Here is a 27,944-nt window from a genome sequence, read left to right as displayed (position 1 = left end):
CCAGAAGTGGGGAGTGCATACCGTAACCCTTGGCCAGCAAAGCTGTATTGGCCTACAGCAATTGTAATTATTGTGTATACATCACGGAGAATTCATTTCCTATCATTGGGTGCATTGGGTGCACGGGGAATGTGCCAAAAATATGGGTCATAATCATATAGGAGGGGGATATAGTTTACGAAATTTTATTTAAAAATGACCCTCTTTTTATAACATCATATATTAAAATGCCTTAACGTTTGATAACTGTATATTGATTTGGGGCATGTATGATTTACATATCATATATGAATATACTACTGGGAATTTTACATTATCAATGGTCAATTGCTATAATTTTAAAGGCTTTAAACTCTATTCATTTGATAGTTCACCTTTCAAATAAATTCCCTAACGAACACCAGAAATTTGTCTCCTGATTTGTATATAAGTATGGTCATTCTTACTGAATAGTCATATAACGACAGGGAATGCATTTCAGTTAATGTTTTGTTAAAATGGTTACGTTTTTGAGACAAAAATGGCACACACATACCGGCAATGCTTACTTTATAATATAAACAAATATTTGTTTTGTAATCGAAATAAACTTTAAATTAGAAAATACATCGATTTGATTTATAATTTGGTCAAATTAGCATTTTTGATAACACTGTCAAGATTTTCAATGAATAATTTTAAATAATTCACTGTATGCCTGATATTTTTTACCGTCGCTACGTTTCCGGAAATATTTTTTTTTGTTCCGTCAATTGTTCTTTATTTTACCTTATATACTTTTCAATCCTCTACGTTAGAGAAGATGAGTGCTATTGCATTTGAAAGCACAACAGACAAAAAGACTAAAAGAAAGGAAATACAAGAAGCCAGGGATTATTTAGTTGCCAAAGTAATTTCAAATAGAAAGAGGGTCCATGTTTATGTAGTTTTCGCCCCAACTTACTCGCCAATGAAGCAAGGTTTCTCTAAAATTATTTAAACTTTAAAGTCTATTTTTGTATAGCCTCTAGGGCAAGACAAACACACCATACAATTCTTATTGTTTTACCCTTGACCAGATTAGGGATAACCCCACAATGTAATGATTGACCATCTATTTTATGAGGGGTACATTTCAACTGATAAGCAAATATTTTTTTCAAAATCACTTGTCATGCTTGTGTAAGTTGTAACTGGAGAGCTTGAATTTCATTTCAAAATTGCTTTATCTCTACCGGGACTTGGACACACGAATTTTGTGTTACAATGCAGTGTGTAATTGTGTATACTGACTGAGCTAAAGATGTACTTCCTTAGCTCAACTGCTAACGGCTGACTAATGATCTACAACATTTACTAAGGGAAGCATTCCCATCACATTTATAAGGTCCATCAAATGCAGCGAACCCATGACAAATCGCCCACTGGCAAATTGCCCCACTCCTTATCGCCCCACTTTTCACAAACTCGCCCACTCTTTGTTTACTAACTCGCCCCACTTATGAAAAAGGGTAAAATCCCATTGCAAAAAGGTTGAACAACATACCCCACTTATGAAAAGGGTTGAAATCCCGCTGAAATAAGGTTTGCCAACTAGCCCCACTCGGGACAAATAGATAAACCACAATGAAGTTATTAGTGTCAACTCGCCCCACTTATGAAAAAAGAAGCAATCCTGTTGTATATCTATGTCCCTGCCTCACCTCAATACCTATGAAAACCTTGGTGAAGAGCTATAACATCAAATTGCTGTTAATTGATATCCTTCAATTGTACGATTATGATACAATTAACAGGTTTCTTTTCAATTGTTATACAACTAAGCTTACAAGTATAAAGTTATTCTCCAATGAATGATATGAAAATGTATTTGCAGTTATATTTTAAGGATGTTAAACATCATTCAACTTAAAAAATAATGGTTTAATAAATTTCGTTTTTTTTTTGTATTCTGTGTTAATTAGTTTTCATTTAAGTGGGGCAGAGACATATATATACATGTCTCTGAGTGGGGCTAGTTGAAAGACCTGAAAATTATATATTGAAGTAGATTTTACCTTTTTTCAATAAGTGGGGTGAGTTGACCGGGGAAAAATTAACGGAATTTAACCCTTTTCACAAGTGAGGTTATTTTTTAAAAAGTGGGGCGAGTTGGTAAACCCATTTAGGGCGATTTTTTAATAGTGGGGCGAGTTGGTGAAAAGTGGGGCGATTTGGCATGGGGTGTTTTGCCAGTGGGGTGATTTGTCCTGCTTCCAAATGCAGCTCAGACTTAAATAAGTCTAAATCTGCATTTTACTCATAAAGGTCTAAATTTGTAGATTCAAAGATTTGTCTCCCTTTAATTTAAGACAATTTATGACTTCAATAAGTCGTTAAGTGTTAAGCTAGAAATATTTAACCTAAATTAAAAAGTTACAGATATTCATGTAAACTCCTACAAGTTGATAAGGCCAAATAAAAATATATGTGTGGTTCCAGTAACCCTACCGTCCCTACTTTTTTGGCTAAAAAATAGCCTACCCTAAAGATAATATTGTCATTTTTCATTAAGTACTGTTAAAGTCAGAATGTTGCTTCCATTAACTCAATGTTAAAAAATAACATAAAATAAAATAAAATCCCTACCTACCTACTCTAACTTTTTTTCAGATGTAACTGGAACCACACATACTTTTTTATTTGGCCTAAGTTAACAAAATTGGTCAACTTCAAGACCCAAACATATTTATATAAAGATCATGTACAAAATGTATCTATATGAAATTATGACAAACTTGAAAAACAATGTTTTGTCTTCTAAAGAAAAAATGCATGATTCTAGATCCTAAAAAAACGGGAAATGATGATTATTTACTTTACGATGCAACCATCTATAGCCACACTAAATGAGGAAGATAATCTTATGTTAGGTAGAAATGTTCAATTAGATAATTAAATATAGGTAGCTCATGTCCTTGTGAACATTCAGACAGGTTTATAATGTCATAGTAGTGCACTTTAGCCAGCAAATGAAAGTAAGTCTTTTCATAAACAGTCGGGGGACTTATTGAAATAAGTGATTTTTGAATATCTTATTTAAGTAGCAAAATTGAAGATTTCTCACAAATGACTACAGATTTTGTAGTTTTACCTAAATTTTAGATACAGAGGTTTAGATATTATCTTTTCATTAGTAAAATTGAAAAAAATGAAGTTTTTGCTTTTTTTAAGTAGCAAGGTTTATGCCTTTTTTCCCCAGCAGTGTGAGTATTTTTCCTATAAAGTTCAAGGTTTCATCTTACAGATTATGTAATAAAATTCTACTTTTCTCGAAAAAAAATTTACTGTTCGGGGGTGTTGTAATTAGTAGGGGTTATTAAAATAATGATACTTAACGAAGTGATTTTTTGGAAGGAAATTGAGGTATGGTACCTAAACAATTGATTTGTATGTCATTATCCTAGATTCAGTACAAGTTCTTCACCTGACATGACCCGGTCATCCTATCAACACAGATGTTGCCATTGTTGGTTCTGATAATTTTGGAAACATAATTAGTCCCTGGATCATTAATATTCTATATTTAAAGCTACAATAAAATAAAATTACTTAGTCTAGTGATTAATTTGTACTACTTAAATAGGTGATTAAAACTCAACTCTTACTTCCAACCTTTATGGACATAATGTTACTTGAATCAGTGATTTAGAAAATCACTCATTTAAGTAAGTCCCCTGACTGATAAATGTGAATAGACTTAAACAAGTCTGCCATTTTCTGAAACACATTTTTATGATAAATGCATTGTTTTACTTCTGTAAGTTGAAAACAAAAAACGACTAGTTTATGTCTGAGCTCTGACTGATCAATACGCTTGATAAAAATGGCTGTGTTTACACTATGAAAATTCTCAGAGTACAGACAAAACTGTGTAACTTAAAAAAAAATTAAAAAAGAACTAGACATGTATGTGGTATTACATGGTCAACACAAATGTCCAAGAATTTTGTAATATTCAAGTTTTTAGGAACAGTCCATCATTTAAGGTATATCCCTCATTGAGGGTGGGGGGGGGAGATGTAACCCAGATAATCCCTTTTGGAATTTCAAGAGCTATTTCTTTATTTGCCCAAATCAGATAGGTTTTGTGCTACAAAGTTTTATGTCTGTTTTGCATTATTCATTTTGAATCTTAATTTAAGGCTGACCTGGGTTTATAATTTGTCTCCTCAAATGAGTAAGTTACACTGCATATTACTACTGAATACTGCAATGTTGTATTCAGTGTTATGTAGAGGATGTTTCAACCCTATTTGATTGGAAATTTTTAGGATATAATTGTCCATAAATATTTTCATGAGATTTATTCCCTTTAACATGTTTAATGGTATACGTAGTACGCCCTTCTTTATAAATTCCCAGATCCACCCCTGATGTGTGTATTTTTAACATTGATATATATATATATATCACAAATGCTGTATAATGGATGTTCAAAAACTTTCCTTTAAGGCTAAAAAGGAGTATGAAAAAGAGCAATGGAAAAAAGAACAAGCCAAATTAAGAGGAGAGGATACATGGATGCTTCCAGCATTAAACGAGAGACTAGAAAGGGAACAAAAGGTAATATGATGATATAGATGGTAGTATGTTAACAGTTATGTTGAAATTCCACTTTGGCACTTATTAAATTTTCCTCCATGCCACAGCAGAAATAAAGTTTGTGTTGAATCCTGTCTTTAATGATTATATATTTATCATATATATTAAACACTGAAATATAATGTGAAACACTTCTCCATACATTTAACACTTATACATGTGGTTAGCTCCACAATGTGAAACACTTCTCCACACATTTAACACTTATACATGTGATATGCTCCACAATGTGAAACACTTCATCACACATTTAACACTTATACATGTGATATGCTCCACAATGCAAAGCACTTCTCAACATATTTCCCTTACAAGTATGTTAAACTGTACACACATATTAACATTTTTAATTGCAACATTTTGTTCTCTTCATCAATGTTTGTTCATTTATATTCAAGGAATTCAGTAAAAAGTCCAAGAAAGCAAAGAAAGAAAGGAAAAAGAAAAAGAAGCACAAAAAGGAAAAAAAGAAAAAGAAATCTGAAAGTGAAAGTTCATCTGAGGTAATAGAAAATTAGATGAAAAAAACAATGTTGTTTTGTTTGTCAGTGCACTGTACATTTAAATTATCAGTTATTTTGATTTAAGCTAAATATAGTTTTAATAAATAGAGAATGCCTAAATGCTGTTGTTTTTTTGAAGATTTGTTGTTCCAGAAATAAAGGTGGATGGTTGATTCCCAAGAAATATGCAAATTTAAGTTATGAAAATAATTTCAATTTTAACTGTTAATTGCTGTAAAGCTTTTGACAATGGTTCTTCGTAATGTTCATGCTGTATGAAAAAGAGATATAAAAATATGACCATGACTTTCAAGTCCTCAAAAATAGCCAGAATGTGAGAAAAAGTTTGTGGACGCTTCAAGCTAAGATACAAAGCAAAATCCATACTGTATGGATGATACCTGAACTTTTGTCTATTTTTGTTTAACATCATGAAACATGTGGACACATCATACATTTATGTATATGTCTTATAGACAAACAACACTTCAAGTGCAACCTGAAAAATACTATTACTTCAAAAGAATTCAGTGTCCAATGGCTAGTGTCCTGTTTAAAATAAAATTTTGTTGAATAGTGACATTTTTTTTCATGAAAAATATTTTACATTTTTATACATGTTATATATTTGTTTATTATTAGGATTCAGATGATACACCTGTTTGGGTTGAGAAGGGTGATTCTGTTGCCAACACAAGTACAAGTGGTTCATCAGAAAATGTTGAAAAAGGATCCATTAGAGGACCTCAACTCCAGGTAAAATGCAGTAATGATACATTGTTTTGCTTTTCACGTATTGCATGTATATTGTTATCTTTTTTAATACTTTGTTCTTCATGAAAAGTAAAAAATACCTTTAAGCTGTACTGCTTAAAAACATTTAATTGGCTTCTTGCTCCCTTTCTGTTGTCATTAGTAATTTGTTTTGAAATTCACCGAAAAAATGACACAGCAGAACTTCAATGTTGCCATATTGCCATAACCATCATGACCATTAATGAATTGAACACAGACTTTAATGGTGAAATGATGTGCCCAGGAAGAATAAGCATTTCATGCTGTGTGCATGGTATGTGTTTGACCCTTCATTTAACAAAAGAAATTAACCTAAAAAGCAGTTTGATTTTTTACCTTAAATTTATTTGAGCCAAAAGAAATCTTTTTAAACTAGGGACTGCTATTGGTAATGTGAAAAGAAAATACCATAGGAATAAAAAAAAGAAGAAAGAAAACAGCATTCCAAAGAATTATGAAAGAAAAGCAAAACAAAATGCACAATGACAACTCATACATTTCAAGGTGAGGGCAAACACAGGAACACAAGAACAAGACAAGAAGCGGAAACAAACATGAAAGAAAAATAATGAAAACACCAAAAACAATCGTTGGGAGAATTTGCCTGCACCATCGATTTTTCTGCTATAAACGACTATGCATTTCCTCCCTAGTATTCTTATTTCATCTGAATCAGATGATTACATCTTAACATTTACAGGGATTTCTGTAAACATAAACTAGCATTCTGAAATATAATTTAATTTATGGATTAGGGTTCTTAAAAATGGGCTTTTAATTTTCAATCTATATAACAAAACCTTCATTGTTAATGGCAGATTGGACGTAACATAACATTATCTATGCCATGCATTTTGAGAAAACAAAAAAGTGCCATAAATGTATGATTTGTTTTGCGTTTGTGACATCATATTTGCCATAGATTAAGAATTTTTCATAGATTTGGAACCCATCATAGATTTGTGTCCTATTTATCTGATTTCAGAGAGACAGCTGGATGGAAAGTCCCATGGATTTGATTCCAACAATATCAAAAAAGGACATCCTTGAACAGAAAAGAAAAGAAAAAGAGAAAGAAAATGCTGATAAGCCTAGTTTGTTGGATACGGTAATACTTGATATATTACTGGTACTGAAAAACATAATATCAAATTGAAATTGTATGCTGTTATCTTAGCTGGTATAAATGAAAATAATTAAAAAAGTCTTGAAAATTGAAAAGGGGATTTTATTGTCCCATAAACATGATAACAAAAGAACAGATCTATCTGGCTTCATGGCATTTATCCTTGTCTAAATTAAAGTCATGCTATTGTTAATGTGAAAAAAGCAATAACATGTATGACACTAGACATATAATGTTGTAAGTGGATTATGGATGTTCATCTTTCTTCAGTGATTTCCTTTACTGACAAAATTTGGCCTTTCGGATTTAAGCATACTCCGTTTCATTGCATAATTTTGTCTGACAAATAGGCAATGCAAGTAACTGGAATCGACTGTATTGGCAAATATCAATCAAGTTGTTGAATATAGTCAAATATTCATTTAAGCATCAACAGACAAACAGTAGGACTTGCATTCAAAACTTCCCCATTAATGCAGACTTTATTTTGTATTGTTTTAGATTTTGTAAAAGTATCTCTCACATATTATATTCCATTCATTTATTTATTGAACAGCCTGGTCAACATGAACTGGAACTTAATCCATACTGGAAAGATGGTGGCACTGGCTTACCAGAAATGAAACCAAAATCAAGTACTGTAGGTATAGGAGATGGAGGACTGAGTTGGATGAAGAAAGCTTACCAAAGATGTGTAGAACAAGCTAAGGAAGAAGGAAGAACATTAGACGATGTGGCTACTGAAAAATATGGTGTAGGTTTTGGAAGTCAAACAAATTCTTTTTTACATTTATACAAAAAAATGAACAGTATTATTACATAAAACTGAGGCCCAGCCAAGGGCAATAGTTGTAACCGAGGGGACAATAAAAATATCCAGTCAGTAAGTGTTTTATTATACCAGAAGAGAAAACAGACAATAAATTTCGAGGCTTAATTAACTATCGTAATATAAAAAGCAGAAACACAACCATACTATTTCATGTTTACTTCATATATATTCTGAATGATAATGCTATGTTTTACACTGACGTCAACCCTAGATACAATAGGTAAAACGCAACTTAACTCTCGCAGTATTCTCACCATAAGCCAATCCCGCAGCTGTATTTTAAATTCCTCAAAATTGAATGACGCTTGCAGTCAAATAGTTTCACCGAGGTCCAATAGTTGGAAACTATTGACTAGTCCAATAGTTCAATGTTTGCAATTTGAAAAAAATATTGTGTACTTATTTTATATAAAAAATGATGACTGAGGTGTAATAATAATTTATAAAAAAGGTTTCTCATAAAATTTGCTGTAGGATAAAGAATAATAAATTCATTAAACTCAAATATTTTTGTTTTTGTTTAAGACGGCTGTCATAATGATCCATTCTTGTTTTGCTCAATGATACAAAATCCGAAGAAAAGGATTTGGGATTATTACAGGATGTGGCCTTGAATGTTGTAATCAATTGTGTCTTATTAGTTTTCTTCTCTTATCGGAAGCCTCTTACATGATTTTAACCCCAAAGTGAGTGACCTTCAATTGTATTGATATACTATTATACCATGTATACTGGAATTAGAAAATTCTCATTACAAATGAAAAAAAAAAATCTATTTAAAAATAACTTAACCCCTTATTTTCTCTCTACAGTCTCTAAAAAAGCTAGAGAAAATGTTATCTGATGCAGAAAAGTCGCACAAAAAATTTATGAAACAGCAAGATGAAGGAAGAAATGATAGGAAATTTAGGAGACCCAATGATGAAAATGACGATAACTCACAAAGTCAGTATATGACCTCTAGGAGAGAAAGGGGTCTATCAAGAGAAAGATACAAAAGGCATTCAAGGTCAAGATCTAGGGAGGGAAGGAGAATTAGATCAAAGGACAGAGATAAAAGATCAAGGTCAAAAGAAAGAATAAAAAGGTCACAATCTCCTGTTGATAGAAGATTTAAAAGGCCTTCTAGCTCAAGGTCGAGGTCACCTAAAAATAGAAAGTTTATGAAGCCTGGTAGGTCAAGGTCAAGATCACCTAATAGAAGACAGGATTATAGAAGTAGATCTCCATATCAAAGCTGTTCAAGAAGAGATAGGTCTAGGTCACCAAAACATGATAATAGAAGGAGGTCACGTTCTCCTAAATCTAAACATGATTTGGATTCAAACAAAAAATCTTTATCTAGTAGATTTAAAAGACCAGATAGTGACAATGAAGAAAGTGCTGATAAAAAATCAGAAAATTCCAAAAATAGATTTGTAAGACCTGGTGGTTCAGATGATGAAATGGAGAAAAGAAATGACAGAAGAGACAGGTATTCATCCAAGAAGTCAGATATCCCTGCATGGAAGAAGAAGGAATTTATTAAAGTGGAGAAATCCAGAGACGAAAAGAAGGAAGAAAGAAAAAGAAAGGAGCCAACACCACCAAGTAAGTTTTGGTTGCCATGACTGTGTGTTAATTGCTTCCTAATAATACAATACTGAAAATATAAACTGCTATAAAATTGAAAAAAATAGAAAATTTATCGCAAATAAAATGCCTAAAATTTTTTTTCTATAAGACAATTACAATCAAAACTAAGGAGTAAACAAAGACTCACGAAACCAAAGGTCATTTACATCAACAGTTATCAATAATAATTAAGAAACAACAAATCTTTAACCTGTATAGGCAGTTGAATTTTGAATGTCACACTAAGGTTGAAAACAAAATGCTTTAAAATAGAAAACAATATTCCAATTAAATTCTGTAGCATTTTATAACCTCTTTTTGGTACAACAGCATATGTGTCTGTACACAACACCACACAATAAATGTACATGTTTTTAAGGTACCAGTAGTAGCAATGTATATGTATTTTTTAGGTACCAGTAGTAGCAGTAGTAGTAGTGAAAGTTCAGAGGAAGAAGAACCTGAAGAGGACACACCTAAATCTCCCCCTGTAAAACTTCTTACAGAACAAGAAATGAATCAGCTTGGGGCTAAAATTGTCAGGGCCGAGTTGATGGGAGATATGGTAGGATTGCTGTTTTTGTTAATAAGGAAAATTGAAGCTTTTTTCAAAAGTTTATATTTAATTCAACATTTAAAGGGAAAAAAATCCATTGTACCATCAGATGTATAAAAAGAATAATCCCTCTAAATCCAAAAGCATTTTAACAACAGTTGGACTGAAATCCTTTTGATTTAAATTTTACAGGAGCTAAACCAAGGATCCGGAAATTTTTTCACCTAATTTCGGTCATTTTGGGATAACTTAAAAGTTGGTGCCCTTTTTAAACAAAGATTGTGTGTATGCTCATACAGTCATACTCGTAGCATCAACGAACTTGTTTAACTGTTGCATCGCATTTACTTCAGAAATTTCCCTACCATGTTCCTTAAAATCGATCTTGAGCAATAAAAGGAAGGCACCAGTTTAAAAATGAAATGATTTTAATGACTCAAAACGATAAATTTCACAAACTTCGCTTACTGCTTACGTTTCTTTCGATTTTGAAGACAAAATTATAACCGGATTGTTTACAATAGTAAAACGACCAATTCCGGACTCATTTCCGGGATTAGTTTTGTTTATCAAATTCACAGGAAATCGTCGGCTTTTTAACTGTTTTACCTTTAATAGTGTTTGAATATTAATTATAATAGTTGGGCTTGTTTAATTTAGCATGAAATCATTTTTAATTTACGATTTAGTGTCTAATTTGCGGAAGAGAATTTCAAGCATGCGTATTAGTAAACAAAGCATGTGTAGATCTTTGTAGTGAAACAATATTTTGTTCTACGTAAATTAATTTAATTTTAATTTAATTTGAAATCAGAATTGACAATTGTCTAAGCTGAGAAAAGTAATTAAATAATGCAGACAGTTGTTATGAACTTTTAATTTCTTTAAAATATTAGTTCTGAGCTCGTGATGCAGATCAATAAAAAATTTAATTAAAAACACAGGTAGAGATTAGCGATCATTAGCCAATATTTCCCGGAGGCATTACTATAGTTATTAGGAGGGCCCTCAGGATTATAACACTTTACTGGAGTGGCAGTTTTATTACAGGAAAAGGATAACAACAAAAAATAAGTTCAAAATGGCAATTTAGACAATGTTAGAAACTCGATCTCAACGAAATGACATTGAATGACCGAAATTATTTCTGTAAAAAAATAAAATTTGTCCTAAATCCCAATTACTCATTTAGGACAAACCACTTTCAGTTTAGGTCAAGACTGGCATATATGACCGTTTCCGGACCCTTGAGCTAAACCTATTTGTATATTTTTTTTATATATATTTCAGAGGATTAATGGCTGCTTCGTACCTTGTGTATAGATGCCATATGTTATGTAGTATTAGTTTGTCATATGTCTATTGTTCTTAACCATATTTTCATGGTGCAGAGATTGATTTAAAGATTTTGATTTTTTTGTCATTTGAATTTCTCACTAATTTTGAGTAAAATGGTAATTATATTTGATTTATAGTTTTTTTTTGCAAAGTCTACCTGTCTGTTAGACAGAGTTCATTTATGAAAGACAAAAAATAAATGCAACTGATTTAATTGAAATCAAAAGAAAAATATAAAAGCTTATACAATGAATGCCAATATTACAAAGATTTAACTTGTGAAAAATAACTATTTATTAGGACCAAGCTACTAAACTGAAAGCAGAATTAGATCAAGCAAGAGAATTAAAAGAAAGAAATGCGACTGAAGCTCCATCTGGTGACAGAAAGGAAGGTCAAGGTGATGAAGATAATGTTGTTGTCCTTACAAGAACAGATAAACGAGGACGTATCATGCCTTTACCTGAGATGTCAACAGATGGGAAACCTAGTGGTAAACGAAGGAGAAAGAAACAAAAGGTTGGTTTTATTGTAGGACAAATATGTAGGAGAAAGAAACAAAAGGTTGGTTTTACTGTAGGACAAATATGTAGGAGAAAGAAACAAAAGGTTGGTTTTACTGTAGGACAAATATGTAGGAGAAAGAAACAAAAGGTTGGTTTTACTGTAGGACAAATATGTAGGAGAAAGAAATAATAGGTTGGTTTTACTGTGGAAATGCCTTTATATTATATTATTACTTTACAACTGGTCAAATGTATTCTAGTTCCAATAACATCTATATAAGATATGTCACCTCCAATGAAAATAAATATATATTTTCTTACCATGTCTATCAATACATCAAAATTTTGTCTATGATAAATCTCCTTCATTTATAGGAAGGGGATGACAGTTTACTACTTACTATGTGTAGATGTCTAGTTTGTATAAATTAGTTTTGATTAAAGCTACCATTGATATCAATGAATTGAATGTTACCCTCGGCCCCTGTCTTGATTATATTTTTAGTTTCATAAATTTTAGTCAAATTTTATGATTTTCAAACTTTGATTTCCATGATTACATGTGTTTCTTTGATAGGTTGATACCCATGGTGGAATAGGAGAGAGAAAACAGTATTTTGATGATGACGACAAGTTTGATTTGAAGAGTTTGGTAGGTTGATTATCTTTTATGTTATTTCTGTAAAGAATTATGTAATTTGTGTTATATTAGGCCACTTCTCTAGATTTCAGATAATAGAATTTTTAAATAGTGAGGTGAGGTTGGTATTGAATTATTGTGTGTATTTGACAACAGTGTTTGGATTTTAAAAGATTGACATCAAATATCCTATTCCACCTTATAAAGTCAATTATTTTTAAATCAAGTTTATCATCATGCATACATATATGACTTAATTCACAACCAACTCATGTTTCCAATACCTATTATGTAATACCCCGGTACTTAAATTTACAAATGGTCCAAATCCCAAACACAAGTGTAGGAAGAATGAAAGCCTTACTTTTACATTTCTGATGATACTTGATTTTATGTTGAGAAAATTTGGATTATTTCCCTTCAACTTGCAGAGATAGTTCAACCATGCTGTTTTGCATTTGTGATTAATCATCAATAAATACAGATGTGAAGAATTTTTGCAGATGCAATGATAATCCTTATTTATAAAGGCGATCAAACATTTCCAAAATAAGCTTGACAAAAGATTGCTTAAAATTTATGTTATACCAAAAGAGTGAATGGCTTTTTGCATTTAATTCAAATGCAAATGAATAGTTTATACAATCAAAATGTCTTAATATAAAAAATAGAAGATGTGGTATGATAATCATTAAGACAACATTGCACAACAGAACAAACGACTCAGATATTAACCCCTATAGGTCACAGTGCAGCCTTCAATGATGAGTAGAACCCATACAGCATTGTCAACTATAAAATGATGAGTAGAACCCATACAGTATAGTCAACTATAAAATGATGAGTAGAACCTATACAGCATATCCAACTATAAAATGATGAGTAGAACCCATACAGCATTGTCAACTATAAAATGATGAGTAGAACCCATACAGCATAGTCAACTATAAAATGATGAGTAGAACCTATACAGCATATCCAACTATAAAATGATGAGTAGAACCCATACAGCATATCCAACTATAAAATGATGAGTAGAACCCATACAGCATAGTCAACTATAAAATGATGAGTAGAACCCATACAGCATAGTCAACTATAAAATGATGAGTAGAACCCATACAGCATAGTCAACTATAAAATGATGAGTAGAACCCATACAGCATATCCAACTATAAAATGATGAGTAGAACCCATACAGCATAGTCAACTATAAAATGATGAGTAGAACCCATACAGCATAGTCAACTATAAAATGATGAGTAGAACCTATACAGCATATCCAACTATAAAATGATGAGTAGAACCCATACAGCATATCCAACTATAAAATGATGAGTAGAACCCATACAGCATAGTCAACTATAAAATGATGAGTAGAACCCATACAGCATATCCAACTATAAAATGATGAGTAGAACCCATACAGCATATCCAACTATAAAATGATGAGTAGAACCCATACAGCATAGTCAACTATAAAATGATGAGTAGAACCCATACAGCATAGTCAACTATAAAATGATGAGTAGAACCCATACAGCATAGTCAACTATAAAATGATGAGTAGAACCCATACAGCATAGTCAACTATAAAATGCCCCGAAATGACAAATGTAAAACTGAAAAACAAGAAAACTATAAACAGCCTGATTAATTTACTAAATAATGAATGAAAAACAAATATTATGTTTTCACATGGCAGTCATATATCCCCATTTCCATTCTCAATTTTATATGTCTTTTTATACCCTTATTAATGGGCATTATGTTTTCTGGTCTGTGTGTCCTTTTGTCTAATTGTCTGTTCGTCCGTTTGTCTTTTTGTCTTTTTGTCCTTTCATTCGTCCGTCCATCTGTCCTGCTTCAGGTTAAAGTTTTTGATCAAGGTAGATTTAGATGAAGTTGAAGTCCAATCAACTTGAATCTTAGGACACATATTCCCTTAATTTTAATGTCAAATTTGAGTTTTGACCCCAATTTCAGGGTCCACTGAACATAGAAAATGATAGTGCGAGTGGGGCATCCATGTACTATGGACACATTCTTGTTATTTATTCTTTTGTTCCTTAATTTTTTATTTATCAAGTGAATTTATTTGAAATGATTATACAGGTTGAGAGAGAGAAACTGGGTACAGCTGAAGATGATAGCAAGATGTTTGCCAGACTTGCACAGAGGGTAAGATCACATATACATATATCTGACTAAAATGATAAACCTAAAATAAATAGATGTCACAATATTACACTTTTTGTCACTGAGCAATTGAGAAAGAAAGGTTCATATTGTTTTGGTCATCTGATATATATTTTATTAATTATACGTAAAAACTGACAAACAGTATTTCTTATAAATCATGTTTACAACAGATGTCACAGAATACAAGTCTGAGAGAATTTTTTCTGGAATATCTTTCAAATAATATGCTTATTATCTTTGACACATTTCACATACATATGTTATTTATAGTCGATAGATAAAACAGATGATGTGTTCCTTTATACATATGTTATTTATAGTCAATAGATAAAACAGATGATGTGTTCCTTTATACATATGTTATTTATAGTCGATAGAATAAAACAGATGATGACCTTTATACATATGTTATTTATAGTCGATAGATAAAACAGATGATGTGTTCCTTTATACATATGTTATTTATAGTTTATAGATAAAAAGGATGATCACTTTTATACATATGTTGTTTATAGTCTATAGAATAAAACAGATGATGACCTTTATACATATGTTATTTATAGTCGATAGATAAAACAGATGATGATTACCAAATTGATGATGTGTTCATATACATATGGGATAATATCCCTAATGCGCCTCTGATTGAGGAACACAAAAGTTGTTCGTAAACAAAAAATCTCTGTGTAGTGATATTGGACATGTTTAAATTTTTAACAAGTGACTGAGCTTAACTTTTTGTGTTGATCTGGAAGTATAGGACCTTAGAATAAATGTGTAAAAACTATGGAGTTATTATATGTATTCAAAGTATTAAATTTTCGAAGAAATTATTGTGTGAAAAAAGGGTTTTTTTACCATGAAGAGCCACATCACGAAAGAATTTTCGGGGTATGCTAATTTACGGAAAAATGAATCACACTTCCTACCCCGAAAATTTAACCACATATGTGAAAATGTCTCAGCTTCGAAACAAGCCATCATACATATAAGTTTACGATATGGGCTGAGCTACAGAAGAAAACGTTACCATTACCGCCTATGGAGAAACAATTACGCATATTGCCCCATATGTTATTTATAGTCGATAGATAAAACAGATGATGTGTTCCTTTATACATATGCTATTTATGGTCAATAGATAAAACAGATGATGTGTTCCTAAATACATATTTATAGTCAATAGATAAAACAGATGATCACTTTTATACATATGTTATTTATAGTCGATAGATAAAACAGATGATGACCTTTATACATATGTTATTTATAGTTGATAGATAAAACAGATGATGTGTTCCTTTATACATATGTTATTTATAGTCGATAGATAAAACAGATGATGTGCTCCTTTATACATATGTTAGTTATAGTCGATAGATAAAACAGATGATCACTTTTATACATATGTTATTTATAGTCGATAGATAAAACAGATGACGATTACCAAATTGATGATGTGTTCCTTGACAGAGCTGCTAAGAAACAATCCATAAATATATCAGAGATGAAAGAAAGATCACAAGCTATATATGGTAATAATTTCTTTATTGCTAAATCGTCATAAGGCATTGGTTATCAAATTATTGATAAAGTGAATATTCAACTGTCCCAAGTCTAATTCGGGTATTTTACTCTTTTTCACAAAGTATACAAGTGAATAAAAGATTGTAAGGGTGCCACATAACCCAGTTTCTCACCTTCTTTATGAATCTAATAAATGTATTGAAACTTTAACTGCAGACTGAATGTAATGTTAATTGGAAGAAAAAGATAGTCCATATATAAATAATATATATGGAAAAAGAGGAACTATATCTTACAAAACTTAATTCTGGATACCATCTTCTGATCATAAACAAGCTTCTGTCCAAGTTTGGTAGAAATACAGGATACTTAAAGAAAATTATTAAAATTATAAAGACTTTAACCACAGAGTGAATATAATGTTAACTGGCAGAAAAACTAAGTCCATTATAAGTAAAATACTGATAAACAGGTTGTTTTGTTCACAAAATTTACTTCTGGGTACTATCTTATCGTCATAAACAAGCTTCTGTCTAAGTTTGGTAGAAATCAAGGACAATTTAAGAACGCTTTTAAAATTCTTAAAACTTTAACCACAGAGTGAATATTTGTGTCAGCCCCTGCCACCACCGCAGCCAATGGAATGTAAGATTGCTATGTCTGGCTTTTGCGACAAAAGTCGCAGACTTGACAAAAAACAAAAGTTACGACAGTCAATATGTGCATTTTTTCATCAATATATAAAGAAATATCTTGCAAAGAAATACATTTCACAGGATTTCAGTTGTTTTGAATGAAATTGGCTATTTAAATATTGCTACAGAACAGAACTATTCATTATGCTATTGGGTACTGAACATGACAAATAAAAGTAAATAAAATGCAGAAAAAAGTGCCAAACATTTTTATGATATATGTTTTGGTTCAACACATTTTTGTGGCTAGAAATTAAATGTGTCTGGACAATGAGTAAAGGAATTAGATGCCAATTTGTATATGATTGAAATAAAACAGACTTCAAAATACCAAATTGATGGGTTTAAAAAAAATCAATTTCTGTTTAATGGCTATTGTATATTTTATTGTATTTACAGATCATAAGAAGATGGCTGGAGCTTTAGAGAGATGTCATTTCTGCTTTGGAAATGTGCCAAAACATCTAATTATAGCCATAGGAACAAAGGTTAATATTTCAAGCAATTCTTGATGGTCAATTGAGTCTATGCATGTTTTACACACTCTTTTAATAGAAAATATTATAATGTTTTATCCTTGAACCTTTTTATGCCCCATTTATGGGCATTATGTTTTCTGGTCTGTGCGTCCGTTCGTCCGTTCGTTCGTCCGTTCGTTCGTTCGTCCGTTCGTTCGTCCGTCTGTCCCGCTTCAGGTTAAAGTTTTTGGTCGAGGTAGTTTTTGATGAAGTTGAAGTCTAATCAACTTGAAACTTAGTACATATGTTCTGTATGATATGATCTTTCTAATTTTAATTCCAAATTAGAGATTTGACCCCAATTTCACGGTCCACTGAACATAGAAAATGAAAGTGCATGTTTCAGGTTAAAGTTTTTGGTCAAGGTAGTTTTTGATGAAGTTGAAGTCCAATCAACTTGAAACTTAGTATACATGTGCCCTATGATATGATCTTTCTAATTTAAATGCCAAATTAGAGTTTTGACCCCAATTTTACAGTTCACTGAACATAGAAAATGATAGTGCAAATTTCAGGTTAAAGTTTTTGGCTTCAGGTTAAAGTTTTTGGTCAAGGTAGTTTTTGATGAAGTTGAAGTCCAATCAACTTGAAACTTAGTATACATGTGCCCTATGATATGATCTTTCTAATTTAAATGCCAAATTAGAGTTTTGACCCCAATTTTACGGTTCACTGAACATAGAAAATGATAGTGCAAATTTCAGGTTAAAGTTTTTGGCTTCAGGTTAAAGTTTTTGGTCAAGGTAGTTTTTGATGAAGTTGAAGTCCAATCAACTTGAAACTTAGTATACATGTGCCCTATGATATGATCTTTCTAATTTAAATGCCAAATTAGAGTTTTGACCCCAATTTTACGGTTCACTGAACATAGAAAATGATAGTGCAAATTTCAGGTTAAAGTTTTTGGTCAAGGTAGTTTTTGATAAAGTAGAAGTCCAATCAACTTGAAACTTAGTATGCATGTTCCCTTTGATAAGATCATTCTAATTTTAATGCCAAATTAGAGAATTTATTCCAATTTCACAGTCCTTTAAACATAGAAAATGATAGTGTGAGTGGGGCATCCGTGTACTGTGGACACATTCTTGTTTAACTATTTGTTAGAGTAAAGTAAAATTAATATTATTGAAAGAATGAACACATTTTGTTATGCACATACACATCTTTGAAATAAAAGAATATTTATTTTTGATTTTATGTGAAATGACCAGACTGCTTTTATAAGAATTTGATAATAATTGAACCATTTTTGTTTTTTCAGTCATATTTAAGTTTACCTAATTACAAGTCATAAACAGAAGGACATTGTTTGATAGTACAATTTATGTTTTTTCAGTCGTACTTAAGTTTACCTAATTACAAGTCGCTAACAGAAGGACATTGTTTGATAGTACCAATGCATCACTCACCTTCTTGTACAGCTATAGATGAAGATGTATGGGAAGAAATGCAGGTTTGTTTGTTATTGTAATGGTTCATGGCCTTTATGTAGTTTTTGGTGGAAGAAGACTTCAAGGCTTCTGAAGGCCTATGGTGCCGGCTGTAAAATCATTGAACCGTTACCACATCCGTATGTAGCATCCGTTTCTGTGTATTACAATTTCATAACAACTTCCGTTTCTTGACACGGATTTTTACACATGATTAAGCATCTGAATCATTTAATTGTAAATTAGGATTGAAAAACAATCACTATCGTAAATATATACCCTTTTATTGATGTAAATTATTAGATTTCATCTCATCTACATGAGCGTCATTTGTTTACTTGTAACCGGATGTTTTTAATGTAGATATCTGTAGTACGCATGCATTAATATGGTATCGGGTCGACTCGCCCTGTTTACATGTTCGCCCTTGGTCTGTTCGTCCTGATTTCTTTCGCCAATATAGTATGTTCGCCCAGTGTTCATTCTCTTTACTCTTATCAAGGACGTTTTATAATACGTCCTTGCATTTATTAAAAAAATATTAAAGGTATCGTTAAAAAACCTCTAAAACACAAATTTGTGAAAATCATCACAAAAATATGATTGTTCCTTATTTTGTTCCCAAGGTAAGACAATCGTGTTCAGCCAATCAAATTCAGTGTTTCTCATGATCAAATTAATAAGCCAATCAAAAACGTGTTCTCTGAAGATTATTCTAACATGCTAGATTTTTAACTTGTGTTGTTTTCATCTAGTTGTAAAATCATGAACATGGCATGTGAATTTTCATCTACAAGGAGGTTCTTACACAGCTTAAGGATAAAAGCATGCCTGATTGACAAAATTCAATGATGCAGTACTACCATTAAGATAATAAATAGTAGTTTTTTCACTAATTCAGTGATCGGGAAACACGTGCGCCCTGCGCCTATAGCGCATATCGACCAGAAATGGCGCATAGAGTGACTAATGTAAGCGCCCACATGGCGCACGATATTTTTCACTTCGTTTCGATATTGTCAAATGGATTTCCGATCTTGTTCCGTGCCGCCATGTGTGTGTACACAATTGTGTAATGTTCCTCCAATGATAGGAGCACCTATATATTTTTGGGACGTCTCGGGTGTTTTCTTATGGTAATAAAAGAACCATGGGGTGTAACTGATTACCCAAAAAACGTAAATAACCATCATTCATGATATGATTTTTTACAACTTTAAATTTGTGAAATTTGGCGAGTACAGCTAATTATTATCTATTAAGTTAGTTCAGCTTGCTATTATTTCGATTGAAAAACCCCAAAGCTTTTTTACGAATATAGTTTTTGTTTCCATAAAAGGCGACTAACTGTCCTTGTCACTTTTTGGTCTTTGGCTTGTTTTGGCATTTTGTAAACATTGCTTCAGCAAATTATTGTTTTGTTTTATCAATTAATGATACTCTCTACTGTTATTGTTGTCATCGTGATGAAGTAATAATAATACAAGAAGTGCAGAGGAAATGCCAGAAACGTCCTCTAATACGGAACTTCTGGAATAAGTATGGTATCGACGAAGACCCCAATTTAATGTAAACAAAGAGCTGAAGAGCTCTGAGGGGAAAGACGGCCATTGTTTCAATTTTTAGGGGGGTATCTTTTGATAGTCTACATACAAAGAATGAACAAAAGAACAGCTAGAACATATAGAAAGGCTGACAATAATGAAACTAATTGTTGTTTATTGTTATTTCATTTCCTTAGTCAAGAATTCATCATAGAGACAATTTGGACCAATGAGATCTGCACCTTCTAAATCAAAACATTTGATTAAAGTTGGGAGTTAATTATCTAAAATTCAATTGAATTTAACAACTACTACAATATATTTTAGAATTTTAATTATGTACAACTGAAGGGCAGGCTAAAATCTTTCTCAATTTTTTGTGACAGTATTCTCAAGAAAGTGAGGACTGAAAAATCTATTCAGTTTTAATTTTCCATTGATAAAGTTCCCAGTTACAACTCTCATCACAGGGATACATGTACTTATAAAATCAAATATGATTGATATAAGCTGTGTGAAGTTTGTTTCCAGATCCCACATTTTTGATCTGTAAAATTCATGAATAAATAGCTTTAAACTACAAAAAGCAATATTTAAAAAAAAACTGAAAAAAAAATGACCACTACAATAACTATGTTGGTACGCAAAATTATTTTTTAATCGATGACTACTTATCATATATATACTTAATGTGACATTTTTAGTGTTTAGATACATTAACTTTGATTTTAGTGGGTAATTACTCATCAGTTGAGGTGCTCCTTAATTGGAGAAATATTCTAAAAACATAGCTTTACAGAAAGAATGAAAACTGCAGTTGCTCTCCCCAATCTCAATAGGTTTAAACTACAAAAAGCAACATTTTATTTTTTGTTTATTTTTTTTTAACCATTTCAATAATTATGTTGGTACACAAATTTTTTTTTATATAGAAGACTACTTATCATATACTCAATGTCACTTTTTCTAAAAACAGAACTTTACAGAAACAATGAAAACTGACGTTTCTCTCCCCAATCTCATGTATCCCCATTGACATTGTTTACCGCGAAAGTTGACCTACAAATTATCTGATTATAGCCTCAGATTAAAGCATTGCATGTTGGTGTGTGAATCATCTACACTACAGCAAACATCATTAGGTTTACATTTAACAAATACGGATTTTAAATTAGTATACAAATACTGTGAATGATTTTTATAATGAATAAAGGATATCCCTGTGTATTGTGACATTCCAACAATGACGTCACTAGGTTAGATATATTTAGAATATTTCGTAATACTGATTTTTCCGGACTGTGAAAGAAACGTATTTAGTGTAAGGGAAAGCTCAATATACGATAATTTCACGAGAAACAGAAGGGAAATGTGTAAAAAATGTATTTAAAGTCAATCTGTTCTCCTTGTAATCAATTTCAGTATGACATTTTGAGGGAGTTTCCAAACTATCAAAACAAAATGATTGACGTGAGGGAATGATACTCTGGCCAACCCCATTAGGGAATTGACGGCTTGAAGCCGTCTTTCCCCCAAAACAACATAAACATGAACAAGACAACAGTAAACATTGTAAATAAAGGTTATCTTAAATATTGTATGGTTTGGAAAAAGTTATTTTACATTCCTTGAAATTGAAATAACAAAATCACAGGCACAATATCCATGATATTATTTAGAATCATAAAGGTAAGTACCACCATCTCTTTGCCGAGATATACACTTTTTTCCCCACAGTAGTCAATTCAAATGGCCCATTCATTTGACAACATGGCCCATTATTTTTTAAAATGGCCCCTTGAATTTAATTTTGAGGGGCCCTGAGCCCATACAGAAAAAAATCCTTCCAGATCACTGCTAATTTATTAACATAATACTTGTTGTAACATATGTCATTTTTGTATTCAATTAAATCATTGAAAGCACAATGTACTATTCTTTTTTTCACAAAGACCAACAAACAGGTTGCCTAGTTCTTGGGGAAAAGTTTCATCAAATAATATGAATAAAGGTGGTCATTTTTACAGTGGGTTGTAATGTTCTTCCAATGAGGGTTTCCCCTCATTTGGAGTGTTGTTCCCAACCTGTTAAAGGTCCATCTTTGTGAATAATTCAAAACTGGAAATTTTAACAAGCATTTAATATCCTTACACAAGAAAATAAATCCTGGTCTGCTAGCTACATGTTCATCTTTTCCACTGATTTAATAACTAGAATCATGCAAACAGACTTAAGAAAAAGGCATGTAAGCTCATCTGACATACAAATATGACACTTTTTCTAGACAATCCAGATCGCGCAAAATACTTTGCTAAAAATTGTAACCTTTAAAATTGTTGTCGCTCACTAAAAAAAACCATGGGAACTTTCAAAAGTTGGCAGGTATGTAACAAGTCTTACTATTTTTATGGCCTATTTATGGGCATTATGTTTTCTGGTCTGTCTGTCCATCCTGCTTCAGGTTAAAGTTTATTGCGAGGTAGTTTTTGATGAAGTTGAAGTTCAATCAATTTGTAACTTAGTACAGATGTGTTCCCTATGATATGATCTTTCTAATTTTACTGCCAAATTAAAGATTTTACCTAATTTTCACGGTCCACTGAACATAGAAAATGATTGTTAGGATGGGAAATCCATGTACTTATGACACATTCTTGTTTGAAGAAAAAAAATATGTCATAACGATAATGGAACAAAGCAGGCTTGGTTAGTGGGGCTGCTTTTATGGTAATTCAAGTTATTTTTTATTCACCTTCTTCCAACTCAGAGCAATCAGCTCTTTGATTTAAAATTTAAATTCAGATCTATGTATGGATCAGAAGATCTTTATTCGTGATGTCAAAAACAAATTTTAAAAAATTGTAATTTTAACCAACGCGGTATGAACAACAATCTGAAAAATATTTTTGGTAAAAATTCTTTCTTTAAAATAGTGTCTAAAAAGATTTAATTTCATGTTATTTCTTTGTAGACATTCCGAAAGACTTTGGTAAAGATGTTCTTAGAGGAAGATGAAGATATTGTATTCATGGAGACCAGTATGAGATTAAAGCAGCACCCTCATATGTTTATAGAATGTGTGCCTTTACCCAAAGAAACTGGTGATATGGCACCTATATATTTTAAGGTATGTAGGATAAGCTTTATCTTCCAATTCTGACTGACATTGCACTCAAAGCAAGCCTTGGTTTTCTCCAAATATCTTCAAGGAGATATTTGCAAATAAGGACTTCTCTGCCAACAGAGCTGCCAAACTCATTCAAAGAGGAATGATAGAGCCTGGAATGAGTATCATAATGGCTGCTCCTAACATTAATTTATATCGTCGAGATCTCACTAAACATGTTTAACCTCACTGCATTTTTGCTCTTGTCCCAAGTCAGGAGCCTTTGGCTTTTGTTAGTCTTGTATGTTTTTTTAATTTTAGTTCATTTATATGTTTTGGAGTTTAGTATGAAGTCCATTTTCACTGAACTAGTACACATTTTTATTAAGGGGCCAGCTGAGGCCATCCCTGGGAGCAGGATTTTCTTGCTGCTTTAAAGACCCATTGGTGGCCTTCAGCTATTATCTGCTCTTTGGTTGGATTGTTGTTTCATTGAGACATTCCCCATTTCCATTCTCAATTTTATACACCATTGTCTACAAATAAAACACTTGCAAGAAAACAATAGTGATGTATTTGATTAACTACTTAATTATAAGTGGTTTTTACACTTTACACAATAATTTACTTTTCCAGAAAGCTATTCAGGAAGCAGAATATGAATGGTCTGATAATAAAAAGTTGGTGGATCTTAGAGGTAGAAATGTTCGAAAAGCAGTAAGTATAACAGCATATGGTATACAATAGGTAAAATTACTTCGCTACAGCTCAAACCATGCATTTGTCTCGATAATGTTCTTGTGAATAAACAATTTAATCTCAGTCTAAAGCCCCGGTCACAACAGATCGTCCGATTTTTTGGCGTGGAAGATGTATAAAATAGTTCTCGTGGGGCTGTCGTGCAAAATGTCAAAACAATATTTCGAGTGGTCACATCAGCTACGACATGTCCACGATAGTTCCACGATGGGTACAAGACAGAAAAAAGAATTGTAATTGTATTATTGTGGGTTTGTTGCAACAGTGCGACAGTCGTGCAACAGTCGTGAGATAATCGTACGACAATCGTGAGTTGTTTTGGGCTATTTTTCAGGTTTTCATGTCACGGGATGCGCATGTTACTGTTGTGTCGCTGTCGTGCCAATGTCGTACGACTGTTGTGCCACTGTGATGCGACTCTCAACAAAAAGCTCTTGAAATATGCCAGGCTCCATCAGCATGAATCCAACGAAATTACTGGCAGATTCCCGCTCCAAATCTCACATCAGTGTACTATACTGCCCAAACATCAGGCGCCGTATGATCCTTGGCCTAACCCACCTCGGTTGTTTCGCTGGTTCTTATACTGTTCACTGGCTCGAATCAACGCTAACAGGACCATATTTTGCTCTTGTTGTAGTCCGCCATCATTGATTGAAATGCATTATATTGATACCCATGACAATGTGTTTAGCGCACGACAGTCGCACAACGATTGTAAGACACTTTCACGACAGCCACAAGATAGTGACATGATAAAAAATCGTTGAGCAAAAAAGGTGCATGTCCAATTTTCATCACACGACAGCGCCACCATGCTCAAAATATCGTGCATCTATCGTCCAATTGTCGTACGACGACCACAGATGACCCGCAATTTGACCAAATTTCTTGTCGTGGCACTGTATAGATGTGTCATAGGTTTGTTGTGACCAGGGCTTTATGGAGAGTTAATGTTAAAGAATTTAGGAAGTCTGTTGAACTAAAACGCACCAAAGGTGAACTTTGGTGAAGACACTTGAGTCAAGTTATTTCACCTGAGCAATACTAATTTTAATACCTAACATTTTACAAAATATGATCCAGATAGACTTTGTACAGACAGAAAATGAAGATAAACAAATTAGGGTAAAATCAGTTGCACATACACAAAAACATCCCCTGCTATCTTTTTACAATGTTTTTCATAAACCAAAAACAGTCTTTTTATAGATCAAACAGAATGTAAACATATTTATTTTCTTACAGATACCAAAAGGTTTCCCGTACTTCTGTGTAGACTTTGGCAATGAAGGAGGATTTGCTCATGTTATTGAAGATGAACAAACATTTCCTTATTATTTTGGCAGGGTAAGTGATATTGTTTTTAAAGTTATGTTCCTTTTGACTACAGTAAAAGGAGTCATGTTTAGCAGTACATAATTATAAGTTACATAAATGTTAGTGGCATTGTATGTAAGTAGATAATTTTATTTACTCTTTTGTTTCCATGTAATGGTAGTGTTTTGTAACCTTTTTTTGTGTTTTTAAATCTGCCTTTTTTGGGCTATGGTGTTTGTCTCTTTTTGTTTGCTGCTTTGTACTTTCTTATATATCCAACAGGGAGATTACTTTGTGAAAATCAGCTGAATGTTTTATCCACTTTTTATTGTTAAGGAAGTATTAAGCTTCTCAATAAAACAAATTAGTTTTTGTCAAACAGATATATATCCAATGAAATTTTTCAGATAAAGTGTGTGGTTAAAATTTTTGGAAGTCTTTATATTTTTGTCAAAGGGTCAAAGCAAATATATTTTAAACATGTTATGAAAATTAAACAAGCCAAATTTATTTTAGTTAAGATGTTTGATACCTGTAGTAAGTTGCAATCATCTTGTCAGGAAGTACTTCTTCTGTTTGTTTGACTAAAAATTATTTTCATCACACTTTTCGGGTGTACTACTCAACCAAACAACTTTATATTTTGTCAGCAGCTTCAAAGGGATGAGTTGTTATGTGTGAGTGCTTTTCTAATTTGTTAAATGTCTACTTTTTGTTAGTGGATACTTTAAATTTTTCAATAGGCTGTGGATTATTATTATTTTTGATTCCTGCATATCATTGTAACAGGGAATAACAAATTTATATGTCCAATGAATTTCTTATTTTCTATAGGAATCAATGCAGGCTTTTAAAAGCAACAAAATTAAATATCCATGATAATTAACCTTTTCCTCAATTAACAAAAATTGGTATGCACTAAAATAAATAAATCCACAGTATAGACTCTTTACATTTCGTCAAATTATGAATGGATTATGCTTTATAGCATGATAATGCATACAACAACTTGTCGGTCCAAGAAGTATTACATGTAGCTTCTGGACATTTTCAAGATGAAAAACAACATTAATGTTCTTTCAAAAAGTGTTTTATTTTTCTTGTATTTTTTTATATTCATCCATCCTATATCTATATTTCTATTTTTTAATGAGACTGGACCAGTCAACCACCATCACTACCTTTTTATGGCCCATTTATGGGCATAATGTTTTCTGGTCTGTGTGTTTGTCGCCTGTTCATGCTTTTGTTCATCCGTCTGTCCCACTTATGGTTAAAGTTTTTGGTCAAGGTAGTTTTGATGAAGTTGAAGTCCTATCAACTTGAAACTTTGTACACATGTTCCATATGATTTGATCTTTCTAAATTTAATGCCAAATAAGAGTTTTGAGCCAAATTTCATGCCCCACTGAACACCGAAAATGATAGTGTGATTTTGGCATCCTATACTATGGTCATATTCTTGTTGAATTTCTGATCTACCGATTTACTATATCATGTTTATTAATATTTACTGATTACAGGAAATATTAGGAGGAATGTTAGATGCTGAACCCCAGTTATGGAGAAAACCTACGAAGGAAAACTTTGATGATCAAAGGAAGAAAGTTTTACAGTTTGCTGAGAAATGGAAACCTTATGATTGGACACAAAAACTTTGTAAAGATGATGATGACTCATAGCAAATACATTAATTTAATGAGAAGAAAATATATTTAATAAATAAATTCTTAAAAGAATCATCTTTTCGTCCTTAGTTTATAAATAAGAATATGTGATATGATTGCTAATGAGACAGATATCTACAAGAGACCAAATGATAAAGATAAGTTTATTTTATATAAATAAAAAAGTTGATAAGAAACTAAAGCAGTAAGGGCAAATGGACAAAGGTAAAACTATTTCACAGGTCAATATCTATCTCTTGTGGAATTTTTTATAAATATCAGACATACCTATTCAGAATTGATGGTCCTGAAATATTAAATTTTTTATCAAATTTACAGTGTTTGGTTATTATCTCAAACTATTATAGATTAAGCAAAACATCTCATGGTAAAAAAGACCAGACCATTAAGATCTGCAGTAAGTAGGTCAAAATCACTGATAAACTCCTTTTAAGAGTAACTGGCCATGAACAATAATTTTTTTCCCTATTTAGGTCACCTGGCATAAAAGGCCAATTGAGCTCTTCTCATCACTAAGAAATTTTAACAAAAAATCTTCTCCTTTGAAAATACTTAGCTAAAATTTACCAAACTTGGCCATTATAATAATAAGGGTACCTTTCTAAGAAATGTGTCTAATTGC

At 32.0% G+C, this 27,944-nt stretch overlaps 1 protein-coding gene across 1 annotated transcript; it reads left to right on the top strand.

The window, feature by feature from the left end:
- Positions 1–752: 752 nt before the first annotated feature.
- LOC143071395 (CWF19-like protein 2) lies at positions 753–27,373 on the top strand. The gene is made up of 18 exons (XM_076245656.1): positions 753–889; positions 4,474–4,584; positions 5,022–5,126; positions 5,769–5,882; positions 6,907–7,029; positions 7,604–7,801; positions 8,692–9,469; positions 9,907–10,058; positions 11,688–11,906; positions 12,471–12,545; positions 14,649–14,714; positions 16,156–16,270; positions 17,357–17,445; positions 18,812–18,928; positions 23,421–23,576; positions 24,192–24,272; positions 25,563–25,664; positions 27,158–27,373. Exons 1-18 carry the CDS (start codon positions 803–805, stop codon positions 27,314–27,316), a joined length of 2,847 nt encoding a protein of 948 aa, XP_076101771.1. The 5' UTR covers positions 753–802; the 3' UTR covers positions 27,317–27,373.
- Positions 27,374–27,944: the final 571 nt, after the last annotated feature.

The sequence above is a fragment of the Mytilus galloprovincialis genome, chromosome 4 (genome assembly GCF_965363235.1).
Source record: "Mytilus galloprovincialis chromosome 4, xbMytGall1.hap1.1, whole genome shotgun sequence".
Lineage (NCBI taxonomy): Eukaryota > Metazoa > Mollusca > Bivalvia > Mytilida > Mytilidae > Mytilus > Mytilus galloprovincialis.
The sequence above is the reverse complement of the archived record's forward strand: the minus strand, read 5'-3'. Positions and strand labels throughout refer to the sequence as shown.